The sequence below is a fragment of the Cyclopterus lumpus genome, chromosome 20 (assembly GCF_009769545.1).
Source record: "Cyclopterus lumpus isolate fCycLum1 chromosome 20, fCycLum1.pri, whole genome shotgun sequence".
Classification (NCBI taxonomy): domain Eukaryota; kingdom Metazoa; phylum Chordata; class Actinopteri; order Perciformes; family Cyclopteridae; genus Cyclopterus; species Cyclopterus lumpus.
The window spans coordinates 13,365,477-13,378,341 of record NC_046985.1 but is presented as its reverse complement, the minus strand read 5'-3'; the positions used below and the strand labels follow the sequence as shown (position 1 = coordinate 13,378,341).

The 12,865-nt window shown below is 42.1% G+C and overlaps 1 protein-coding gene across 1 annotated transcript; it reads left to right on the top strand.

Annotated features, from left to right (window-relative positions):
- Nucleotides 1-1,626: 1,626 nt before the first annotated feature.
- Nucleotides 1,627-12,471, top strand: LOC117749547 (myosin-6-like). Its single transcript, XM_034560166.1, has 39 exons — nucleotides 1,627-1,726; nucleotides 1,807-1,844; nucleotides 2,168-2,379; nucleotides 2,476-2,619; nucleotides 2,710-2,866; nucleotides 2,976-3,003; nucleotides 3,102-3,207; nucleotides 3,302-3,394; nucleotides 3,640-3,703; nucleotides 3,801-3,899; nucleotides 3,983-4,086; nucleotides 4,165-4,303; nucleotides 4,431-4,549; nucleotides 4,636-4,785; nucleotides 4,864-5,034; nucleotides 5,126-5,435; nucleotides 5,547-5,617; nucleotides 5,696-5,901; nucleotides 6,141-6,264; nucleotides 6,358-6,494; nucleotides 6,576-6,831; nucleotides 6,921-7,163; nucleotides 7,680-7,856; nucleotides 7,938-8,083; nucleotides 8,169-8,259; nucleotides 8,351-8,740; nucleotides 9,096-9,222; nucleotides 9,365-9,483; nucleotides 9,576-9,772; nucleotides 9,865-10,048; nucleotides 10,158-10,323; nucleotides 10,423-10,547; nucleotides 10,651-10,959; nucleotides 11,054-11,257; nucleotides 11,375-11,671; nucleotides 11,751-11,855; nucleotides 11,951-12,046; nucleotides 12,148-12,282; nucleotides 12,387-12,471. The coding sequence occupies exons 3-39, from the start codon at nucleotides 2,176-2,178 to the stop codon at nucleotides 12,405-12,407; spliced, it is 5,814 nt and encodes a 1,937-aa protein (XP_034416057.1). The 5' UTR covers nucleotides 1,627-1,726; nucleotides 1,807-1,844; nucleotides 2,168-2,175; the 3' UTR covers nucleotides 12,408-12,471.
- The last annotated feature ends 394 nt before the right edge of the window (nucleotides 12,472-12,865 follow it).

Genomic DNA, 12,865 nt, shown 5'->3' with positions numbered 1-12,865 from the left:
AAGAAAGTGATGTCCCAGTGTAGGATGTGAAGCAGTGCTGTTTTATAATAGCACTTTCATATTTGGTATGCTCGTGGGTGTGTGAGTGTGAGACAGAGCCAGTAAGTGTGAGGGTGTAAGTCCAAGTTTGATATTATGTGTCACTGTGCACTTGCGATCTGTCATGTGGTTCTCTGAGCTCAAGGACTAAATCCAGGAAACAATGAACCATAAAGACCTGTCAGTGCACCGTTTGACTGACTTTCAGTAGGCCTAGTACTGTCTGTAATCAAATAAAAATATACAGCAATTTAGTGTTGAGACCCCATGTCTACAACCAGGTTTTATTAGCCAGCTTACAAGTTGATTTTAAACCAATACATATCAAAATCATTGACAGATGTTTCCTAGATTGCAATGCAATGCACACGACCTGTTTACCTGCATTCAACCAAAGCATGCACACATGTGATTTGTCAATACTACTCGGACTAGAACCAAAACTGTTGCAGATTCGGCACTCATATGCAGAATTTTTGCTTCGGGGCAATGACCAAGCTGCGATATTTGACGCATAGGCGTAAGAATGTGTTGGATAATCATGTCCGCCTATAACATAGGTGGTGTCACTCGGAGCAAATTCCTGATTAATGATGAAAATAATATTGACCTCAAATCTAATCACGCACAGACAAAAGAATACAACTAAACAATACAACTATGACCAATGACATGTCTGTTAACCACCGGCCAGACCAGGGCCCCTGCTACATATAAGAAGGCTGATGAAGCTTTATCATAAGTGTTGACAGCAGACGGACCGGAGACAGCTGGGAATGACAGCTTCGGCGTTGCCTTTGATGTGTTGAGGAATGGTACGCTGGGTGTCAACAACCAACCGTCAAGGCCTACAAGGTCTGAAGTTGAAGGTGTGAAGTTGTTAAAGTCAAAAGGGCTTGTGTGCTTCTTGAGGAGGTCTTCAGGTTGTCCACTCAATAAACACATGATTTAAGGATCACCTCTGTTAACGCGAGAGTTATTACAAGCATTAGCCTGTTGTCATATATGATGTGTACATGGGGGACGTGTTAAGTGTTCTGTATGACACATTTGTATTTCTTTACACTATGGCCTCTGAAAGCAGGCAGCTGTCATACCCAATCTTTTATTTTAGGTGGAGGAGGGTCAGCTGAGGTCCACTGGGAGGCAAAGACCAGGAGAAGGAATCCAAGTAAAATATTAAAGTTTATCTTTGTCCTCCAGGATAATAGACGACTGTGTTTATTATAGAAATGACAGACCAACATGTTGTGCTGTTGTCTTGGTGTAAGGAAGTTCAAATTGTTATGTAATTAATATTACCACACAAAAACAGGGACAGATCCACATTTTTGACGATGTGTAAAATGTTTAAGAAACATTGTTTATTATAATACATGTTATACATCGCTGAATTATCTTTATATCTTCTATAATTAAAAAACCTGTTTCAGTCCCTTGAAGGACAAAATAAAAATAGATGCTGATTCAATACCAGCTCATACATTTCCATCGTCTGGCCAATGGTTACATGAGTGCTATTGTCCACACCTTTATCTCCAAATACAGATCCTACTTTTTTTGATTAGTGTCCTTTGTTTTCTTGCTCTTCCCTCATAGGTTGGCAAGGTGCCGAAGCTCTGCCTCCTGGATGAATATAAAGAGGGGTTCAGAAAGAGGAGTAAGGACAGGAACACAGCACCTGCAGGTATAAGTATATTTGACACGACTTAACTATCATGTCACATATTGAAAACACATTGTGACTTTTTCGTTGTTTCTATCTAGAGACCAAGCTTTTCAAAGGGGAGAGGAAAAGGAATCAGGTAAATAGCTCTGTTTTTCAAAAATAAAATCAATTATATGAAAATGAATAGACTCAAAATAACATGAATAAACAACAACAGAAGTTTCTGAGGCACCTCTGAATTATATGCAAATGCATTTCATCAAGCTGACTTTAAATAATTGTATATTCTTGATTGTCATAAATTCATAGGTAACTACAATGACTGCCTTTTAAGTTCAGGATTTTTTTTTTTTACGAGAATGAAAGATATTCTGTATGTATAGAAATGCATGAAATCATACACTTGCTGCAGGGACCATGCGATCAAAGAGCGTTCAAACCCATGTTCTCGGTTCACAGCGTTCACGATGTCAGGCGACATCCTTATGGCGGAATTTGGGGCTGCCGCTTCCTTTCTGAGAAAGTCAGATAAGGAGCGTCTGGAGGCCCAGACACGACCCTTTGACATTAAGAGGGAGTGTTTTGTGCCCGACCCTGAGGTGGAGTATGTTAAAGCCATGGTCACCTCCAGAGATGGCAACAAAGTCACCGTTGATACTGAGTTTGGAAAAGTAATTATGTCAGCTATGAACACTGTTTACACTGTGACCTTTAAAGACTTTTACAGCAATTCTAATTGAGATATTCTCTATGGTAAATATTTTCAGACTACAACCCATAAGGAGGAAGATGTCCACCCTCTGAACCCGCCAAAGTTTGATAAGATTGAGGACATGGCAATGTTCACCTTCCTCCATGAGCCTGCAGTGTTGTTTAACCTCAAAGAGCGTTATGCAGCATGGATGATCTACGTATGTAATGAACGCAGATCGATGTTGTTTTTCACTGCATGAAATCTAAGCCCAAATAAATAGACTTGTTTTATGTGTGTTCGTCCACAGACCTACTCAGGGCTGTTCTGTGTAACTGTCAACCCCTACAAGATGCTGCCAGTGTACGATCAGGCAGTGGTCAATGCCTACAGAGGAAAGAAGAGGAGTGAAGCTCCTCCTCACATCTACTCCATCTCTGACAACGCCTACCAATACATGTTGTCAGGTATGTCAAGCTCTTTTTATATGTCATCTCATCTCTAATGCAGTGCTTTACAATCTCTAACACCATCCAAACGTTCAAAGATAACTGAACATTGTCTTAAATCTTGCAGACAGAGAAAACCAGTCTGTTCTTATCACGTACGTTTTTCATAAAAGTCTCATCTGATTCCAATTTTAAAAGCACAGTTTGTTTTGTCTCTTTGAAATGTTCAGTTTGATTATGTTTTCATCTGCAGTGGAGAATCTGGTGCAGGAAAGACTGTGAACACTAAAAGAGTCATCCAGTACTTTGCCAGCATTGCAGCTGTTTCTGGCAAGAAGGATGCTGCTCAGGAGAAAAAGGTTGGTTTGGTTATACTTTAACAGGCTTTTTTATTTTTACGATCACATAATATTAAACTTTGTGGCCTAAATGTTGCCTCTAATAAATCTGCAGGGTACCCTGGAGGATCAAATCATCCAGGCCAACCCTGCTCTGGAGGCCTTTGGAAATGCCAAAACCATCAGAAATGACAATTCCTCCAGATTTGTGAGTTTCCTTATTACTCATTTTTATTAAAAAGGAACTGCCATTGTGCCCATCAGCTCCCCAAACACAGATTTTATCCCAGGCTACTGTGGATGCTTCAATTTCAACCCAGCTCACAGTTGAGTTCCCAAACATCTGTTTTTGGAGGAAATAAGGGGATTTTGCAGCACTAAAACCAAATCTTTATCCTTAAGTTACATTATTGTAATGGTCCAATGAAATTGTCTTTTTTTCCCTTCTCAAAGGGTAAATTCATTCGAATCCACTTTGGTGTCAGTGGAAAGTTGGCTTCTGCTGACATTGAGACATGTAAGCATGAACATGAACATGAACATCTCCATTGTGCAATACAATACCCAGGGAGGTTGTGCACTATAACAGATGATATCATTGTCACATTTGTCAGATCTGCTGGAGAAATCCCGTGTCACTTATCAGCTCAAGGCTGAAAGAGACTACCACATCTTTTACCAGATTCTGTCCCAAAAGAAACCAGAACTGCTGGGTGAGCACTGGGTGAACCATATCATATATTGTAACCTAAAGAAGTGCCACATACACACAGAGACTGACACTTTTCTTTGACAGATATGCTGCTAATCACCAACAACCCCTATGACTACGCCTTCATCTCCCAAGGAGAGACAACTGTAGCCTCTATTGATGATGCAGATGAGCTGATGGCCACTGATGTAAGGAACAGAGTGCATGTTAAAGACTCCATACATGAAGTTTCACAACTAACTTAGATGCAATTATTGTTATTCAAGGCAGCTTTTGATGTCCTGGGCTTCACCCAAGAGGAGAAGAATGGCATCTACAAAATGACTGGTGCCGTCATGCATTATGGAAACATGAAGTTCAAACAGAAGCAGAGGGAAGAGCAAGCAGAGCATGATGGCACAGAGGGTAAAAGATAATCAAGACAATACGGCTTACGTTTATTCTCTTAAAAGAGTATAACTACCACCAATTCATGACTTTTTTGACACAAAACAATGCAGTTTATGCTTTTCCTAAACAAAATCCATTACAGATACAGACAAAGTTGCATATCTTATGGGTTTGAACTCTGCTGACCTCATCAAGGGCCTCTGTCACCCAAGAGTGAAAGTGGGCAACGAATGGGTCACCAAAGGTCAAAGTGTGCAGCAAGTAAGTTGAAAAATGCAGGCACTCCCTTGAAATACATCTGGGGTCTGTTTGCATTTCATTGTAATTGATTTTATGCAATTATCTAGGTGAACTACTCTATCAGTGCACTGGCCAAGTCGGTGTATGAGAAAATGTTCTTGTGGATGGTGGTGAGAATCAACCACTCTCTGGATACCAAGCAACCTCGCCAGCACTTTATTGGTGTGCTGGACATTGCTGGTTTTGAGATCTTCGATGTGAGTATAAAGGGTTTTATTGAGACTTGAGTATAAAATAAACTTTTACTAACTTCTTTCTTTGAATGCTTTTCCTAGTTCAACACATTTGAGCAACTGTGCATTAACTATACCAATGAGAAGCTGCAGCAGTTCTTCAACCACCACATGTTTGTGCTGGAACAAGAAGAGTATAAGAAAGAGGGCATTGTGTGGGAATTCATTGACTTTGGAATGGACTTGGCAGCCTGCATTGAACTCATTGAGAAGGTTGGTGCAGAGTTAAATTGTATTTCAGAATTCATGTAACAAGCAAAAGCTAACCTTTGTAACAGGTTTAATAATCAATTCCTTCCTTCAGCCCATGGGCATCATGTCCATCCTTGAAGAGGAGTGCATGTTCCCCAAAGCCAGTGATGCAACATTTAAAGCCAAACTGTATGACAACCATCTGGGTAAAAGTCCCAACTTCCAGAAGCCCCGGGTAGTTAAGGGGAAACCAGAGGGTCATTTCTCCCTGCTTCACTATGCTGGTACTGTTGATTACAATATCGGCAACTGGCTGGTGAAGAACAAGGACCCACTGAATGAGACCGTGGTTGGACTGTTTCAGAAGTCCAACCTGAAGTTACTGGCTGTCCTGTTTGCTGGGTATGCTAGTGCAGATTCAGGTAAGGGGTCTTTGACCACACTGATTATTCATCCTTGAATTGTTCAGATTATCATCAAAGAAGAAAATGACAATGTACACTTTTATATCTACAACTTCTATACAACCCAAGATGCAGGAAGCAAGGGAAAGGGAACAAAGAAGAAAGGTTCTTCCTTTCAGACTGTATCTGCACTGCATAGGGTAAAATATGGCTATGGTTTGGTATAGTCCCAAATGTTTTATATGGGACCTGTTCATATTCATTGTCTTCATTTACAGGAGAACTTGAACAAACTGATGACCAATCTCAGGTCAACTCACCCCCACTTTGTACGCTGTATCATTCCCAACGAGAGCAAGACGCCCGGGGCGATGGAGAATCCTCTCGTCATGCACCAGCTGCGCTGTAACGGTGTGCTGGAAGGCATAAGGATCTGCAGGAAGGGATTCCCCAATAGGATCCAGTACGGAGACTTCAAACAAAGGCAAGAAAAGCAATGTTTATTGATTGTGCTTACATAAATCTCGCAATGCACTTGGACACAACATAAGTGATGTAACCTAGTGTCATCGGGCACTTTGGGTCTCAGGCCCTAACTTGTGTATAGGTATTCTGTGTAGTCCATGAGTCTTGATCCAAAGGCATCACTCTCATTGCTGTTGTCATTTATTTGCTAATTCATTATTAAATTATTTTAATGATGTTACGGTTGTACCACTTCAGATATCGCATCCTAAACCCTAACGCTATCCCTGAGGGGCAGTTCATTGACAATAAGAAAGGAGCAGAAAAACTTCTGGGATCTTTGGATATTGATCATGAGCAGTACAGACTGGGACACACAAAGGTTGGTTCTGTTTACAAAGAGAAGGGTTTAATGGTGGGATAAACAATTGTGCTGGGGAGAAAAACGTTATGCAAAATGTTCTTTCAATTTCAGGTGTTCTTCAAAGCTGGTCTGCTTGGTGTTCTTGAGGAGATGAGAGACGAGCGACTCTCTCTCATCATCACAGGAATTCAAGCGAGATCCAGAGGACTACTCGCCAGAATTGAGTTCCAGAAAATTGTTGAACGCAGGTCAGTGCTTTACTTTACTGTAAAAAAGATACAGGACACGGTACAGAAAAATAGATTCTAGCTAAATTATGTTGACTACAGGGATTCGTTACTGGTAATCCAGTGGAACGTGCGGGCCTTCATGGGTGTCAAGAATTGGCCCTGGATGAAGATGTACTTCAAGATCAAACCTCTGCTGAAATCAGCCGAGTCTGAGAAGGAGATGGCAAACATGAAGGAGGAGTTTATAAAGCTGAAAGAGGCTTACGCTAAATCGGAGGCTCGCAGGAAAGAGTTGGAGGAAAAAACGGTCACCCTTCTCCAAGAGAAGAACGACCTGCAGCTCCACATTCAAGCTGTAAGATGAGTCATTCAGTCTACCAAAGACCTACAACGGTGTACAAAATGGGATGAATAACACATTTGTTAAATCGGCTGTTTTTGCAGGAACAAGACAATCTCTCAGATGCTGAGGAGCGCTGTGAGGGTCTCATCAAGAGTAAGATCCAGCTTGAGGCCAAAAGCAAAGAGCTAACAGAGAGACTGGAAGATGAAGAGGAGATGAATGCAGAGCTGACTGCCAAGAAGAGAAAGCTGGAGGACGAGTGTTCAGAACTCAAGAAGGACATCGATGATCTGGAGCTGACTCTGGCTAAAGTGGAAAAGGAAAAGCATGCCACAGAGAACAAGGTAATGAAAGCAGCCTGTTGTAGGTTTGCAGTAGCAAACCTGTTCTTTAGAGTGGATTTTGGACCCAAAAACAGAAATCGACCAGAGGTTTCCAAAGGTTGTGCATTTGAATCAACTGAACACACTGCTGGACATTAGTAAGACAGATTTAAACCCCCCAATTCTTTTCTGTTGAGTATTTCAGGGAGTCTCAAGTGTCAGTCAAGCGGATTTCAAACACTACCTGTGCATCACTAACGAGCAGACAAATAAAGATCGCTACTAGCTATTAAAAGTATTGACACATTTAGCATATAAAGACTAGAGACATAAACCAGACAAAATATCGGACAAAAACATGGCTCTAAATGAATGTCAATGTTGCTTTATGTCTGCTTGATGTCTAAACAGGCAGCTCTATGCTAAAAAGTTAGCCATTGACTTCAAAGGTGGCCCAAAAAAAAGACCGGTTACATGTATTAATGAAGAATGTTTCTATATTCCTGACTTAACACCAACTGAGATTTGATTCCGAAGGTTAAAAACATGACTGAAGAGATGGCAGCTTTGGATGAAATCATTGCTAGGTTGACCAAAGAGAAGAAAGCTCTCCAGGAGGCTCATCAGCAAACACTGGACGACCTGCAGAGCGAGGAGGACAAAGCCAATGCTCTGACCAAGGCCAAGACCAAGCTGGAGCAGCAAGTCGATGATGTGAGTACAGTGGTATTTGCAACTATAGTTCGCAAGTTCTCGAGCCACAATTTACAGAGTAATGTTTGACATTTCTGTTAGCTTGAAGGATCCTTGGAGCAAGAGAAGAAAGTAAGGATGGATCTGGAAAGAGCCAAGAGAAAATTGGAAGGGGACTTAAAGTTAACCCAAGAAAATTTGATGGATTTAGAGAATGACAAGCAGCAGCTGGAGGAAAGACTCAAAAAGTAAAGCTAATTTTTTACAGTCACAATTACCCATTGTGCGCTAACAGATGATTACTCAAGTGAACAATGTTGTCTTCAAATGTAGGAAAGACTTTGAACTCAGCCAGCAGCTAAGTAAGATTGAGGATGAGCAAGCCATGGGTGCCCAACTCCAGAAGAAACTAAAAGAGTTGCAGGTAAAAAAAAAAATACATTTGTTGCATTATCTTCTACTTAAATATATTCTTCCTACTGAAACTTTATAATCATCGGATTAATTTCATCAAGGCTCGCATTGAAGAGCTGGAGGAAGAACTGGAGGCAGAGCGAGCTGCCCGGGCCAAGGTGGAGAAACAGAGGGCTGACTTGTCCAGAGAGCTGGAGGAGATCAGTGAGAGGCTGGAGGAGGCCGGAGGAGCCACTACCGTCCAGATCGAGATGAACAAGAAGAGGGAGGCAGAGTTTCAGAAGATGCGCAGAGACCTTGAAGAGGCCACTCTGCAGCATGAAGCCACTGCTGCTGCGCTGAGAAAGAAAAGTGCAGACAGCGTGGCTGACCTGGGAGAGCAGATTGACAACCTGCAAAGAGTCAAGCAGAAGCTGGAGAAAGAGAAGAGCGAGCTCAGACTGGAGCTGGATGATGTGGTGTCTAACATGGAGCACATTGTCAAAGTTAAAGTAAGACATTGAACGCATTATTTCACATTTTGTGAAATATGCTGTATTTGCATTCTTAAGAGTTAGATGAGAATAAATTATCATCGGGCAGAGCCTGGCTGTGGTTTCCCCCCCCATTTGCAATATTTGTGCTATGCTAAGCAAACGGGCTGCAGATGAGAGTGACATAGGAAGATCAAAACGACGTGTGTTTGGAAAGTGGCATTGATGTCCTCATCTAACTCTCAGTAGTCTAATTAGCGGATTTACCGAAATGTTAAACTAGCCCATGTCTTTAATACAGAATATACAGAAAATGATTGTTGGATTGTATACATTCTATGATTCTCATATTAATATGAATAATTTAACTCAGACCAACATGGAGAAAATGTGTCGCACTCTGGAGGATCAAATGACCGAGTACAAGACAAAATCGGAAGAAGGCCAGCGCACCATCAATGACTTATCAATGCAAAATGCAAAGCTTCAAACTGAAAATGGTAACCAGGTTAACTCACATTCCTTTTTACTGTTGCCGACACACACCTTCAAATAACAAACATCAGACTATTAGGGCATTCAGATCTACTTTACATTATGTTCAGAAGCTTGATGTGGGGCTTACCAACCGTTATTTTACAGGTGAGTTTGCCAGGCAGCTGGAGGAGAAGGGCTCCTTGATCTCTCAGCTGACCAGAGGGAAGCAGTCTTTCACTCAGCAGATTGAGGACCTCAAGAGACAGCTGGAGGAGGAAGTCAAGGTACAGTTGTTCTTTAGGAACTCATGCTCTTAAAATACAGAGCACGATGTCTACTGGCAAAAGGACTTTAACCGTGTGTTTCTTTATCGAAGGCCAAGAACGCACTTGCACATGCAGTGCAGTCTGCTCGCCATGACTGCGATCTGTTGAGGGAGCAATTTGAGGAGGAGCAGGAGGCCAAATCTGAGCTCCAACGTGGCATGTCCAAGGCGAACTCTGAGGTGGCTCAGTGGAGAACCAAGTATGAAACGGATGCCATCCAGAGAACAGAGGAGCTGGAAGAGGCAAAGTAAGGATTCAGTAGACCCATCACGAGACAGTGATACCATGATATTTCCATTTTATATGAGAGGTAATAATTGCTTTCATTTGTGCGATTAGGAAAAAGCTAGCTCAACGCTTACAGGATGCAGAAGAAGCTGTTGAAGCTGCTAATGCAAAAGGTTCCTCCCTGGAGAAAACCAAGCACAGGCTTCAGAATGAGATTGAGGATCTCATGGTGGACGTGGAGAGATCTAATGCTGCTGCTGCAGCTCTGGACAAGAAGCAAAGAAACTTTGACAAGGTAATGACAAATCAAATGACAGGGATAAGTGCACTACAGTTCAGGGTGAATACTTTGATTGTGTGTATGATTTAATAACGTGCCATCATTTAATATACAATTCAATTAGGTGCTGGCTGAGTGGAAGCAGAAGTATGAGGAGTCCCAGACTGAGCTGGAAGTTGCCCAGAAAGAGGCTCGTTCCCTCAGCACTGAGATCTTCAAACTGAAAAACTCATATGAAGAATCTCTAGATCAGCTGGAGACCATGAAACGAGAAAACAAGAATCTCCAAGGTAGGAACATTTATAAAAACATAATGTTCCTTTAAACATATACTGAATACAGTGGAAAGGTTGGGGCTATAGTAGAATAAATGAATATGTACAAAACAGAGGAGATTTCTGACCTGACTGAGCAACTTGGTGAGGGAGGAAAGAGCATCCACGAGCTGGAGAAGATCTGTAAACAGCTGGAGCAGGAGAAGGCTGACATACAATCTGCTCTAGAGGAAGCTGAGGTGAGCAATATTAAATGCTGTGAAAAATGTACATGACATTTTTTCATTGCTCCATTTGCTGGAATTACCTTTCTGACATACAGTGCATCATTGCTTTTAACAGGGCTCCCTTGAGCATGAGGAGAGTAAGATCCTCCGAAGTCAGCTTGAGTTCAACCAGGTGAAGGCCGAAATCGAGCGGAAGCTGGCTGAGAAGGACGAGGAGATGGACCAGGCCAAGCGTAACCATCTGAGGGTGACGGACACTCTGCAGAGCTCTCTGGAGACTGAGACTCGCAGCAGAAACGAGGCTCTCCGGGTGAAAAAGAAGATGGAGGGAGACCTCAATGAAATGGAGATCCAGCTGAGCTTGGCCAACAGGCAGGCATCAGAGGCTCAGAAGCAGCTCAAGGGAGTCCATGCTCACCTGAAGGTACTATATAGAATACATGTTTTCTTTCTTTTAATTATTAAAATAACGGATTTTAAGTCACACCAAAACAAAAACAAAACATCTTTTCGAATAGGACATGCAGCTGCAGCTGGATGATTCTCTCCGTGCCAATGATGATCTGAAGGAGAACATTGCCATTGTGGAGAGACGCAACAACCTGATGCAGGCTGAGCTGGATGAGCTGAGGTCTGTGGTGGAGCAGACTGAGAGAGCTCGTAAACTGGCTGAACAGGAGCTGCTGGATGTCAGTGAGAGGGTCCAGCTGCTGCACTCGCAGGTATTTTAATTCTTCATGCCATGGTATTTCAGCATATTTAAGTTGCACACTACTTTTAATTTATTTGATCTTTTATTTACCGCAAGGCAATCAGTGTGACACTTTGATTCTGTGCAGAACACCAGCTTGTTGAACCAGAAGAAGAAGCTTGAGGCTGACGCGTCTCAGCTTCAGAATGAGGTGGACGAGGCGGTGCAGGAGTGCAGAAATGCAGAGGAGAAGGCGAAGAAGGCCATTACTGATGCGGCCATGATGGCAGAGGAGCTAAAGAAGGAACAGGACACCAGCTCTCACCTGGAGCGTATGAAGAAAAACATGGAGCAAACCATCAAAGACCTGCAGCACCGTCTGGATGAAGCTGAACAAATAGCCATGAAAGGTGGCAAGAAGCAGATCCAGAAGCTGGAGGCCAGGGTGAGTATTTCTAACTTCCACCTCATAGTACCATTATACAGTACAATACAACACTCCATCCATAACTGCTCTTTTATAGGTGAGAGAGTTGGAAAACGAGGTGGACATGGAGCAAAAGAGAAGCAGTGACGCAGTGAAAGGTATCCGTAAGTACGAGAGGCGCATCAAAGAGCTCACCTACCAGGTACGCGCTACAGACACAACACCGTAATAAACATTCACCAAAAGATGAGAGGTTATGCTTTAACAAGCAATATGTCTTATGTGCTAATTCAACAGACAGAGGAAGACAAAAAGAATCTGGGCCGTCTGCAGAGCCTGGTGGATAAGCTGCAGCTGAAAGTTAAATCCTACAAGCGAACTGCAGAGGAAGCTGTAAGCGAAAAATATTACTCCTTCGATTCCTGAAATGTGGTCCATTTGCCTCTTTATGGCTCGGTTCAATCACAATTGTCCATACTCGCATGATTTTCTAGGAGGAACAGTCCAATACAAATCTGGGCAAGTTGCGCAAGATACAGCATGAGCTGGAGGAAGCAGAGGAGAGGGCTGACATTGCAGAGTCTCAGGTCAACAAGCTCAGAGCAAAGAGCCGTGACATTGGCCCTAAGGTCAGTAATCATTAAGAAGAATACATTTTGAATTAGTAACTATTTTGGAATCATTGCAAAGCAGAGAAATAAATCTGATTATCTGCCATTTTGTTTTTGTACAGAAAGCACACGACGAAGAGTGAAGCCTTCAACGGTTTCTTCAAGGATAAACAGTAGTTTGATGGTCGTCTTTTAGTTCCTTTATTCTCCATGCAACATGAGTGAAATAAAGAATACATTACTGCACCACTTTGTTTATGTCCCCTGTATTTTATCAAATAAATTAATTGAATCACTACACTACAAAGAACAATAGTTCAGTAGAGACTTGCACTGTGAGTTAGTATATCATTAATTAAAAACTCCTGCAGCACTTCCCGAGAACAGCGTTCCAACCAAAAGAGTTGCTTTTCATGTTTCGACACGACAAGAGCGGAAGAGTGAGTTGGTAAACACTTTTTGTCAAAGAAACGTCAAACTGAATATCGGGAGTTGTTTATGATCATTGACAACATCTCATCTGAGTTTGCCTGCAAAAAGCTGACCACAGAATTCATTCTATAATCAAGCTATTGCGAGGATTGTAGGTCACATGACCCAA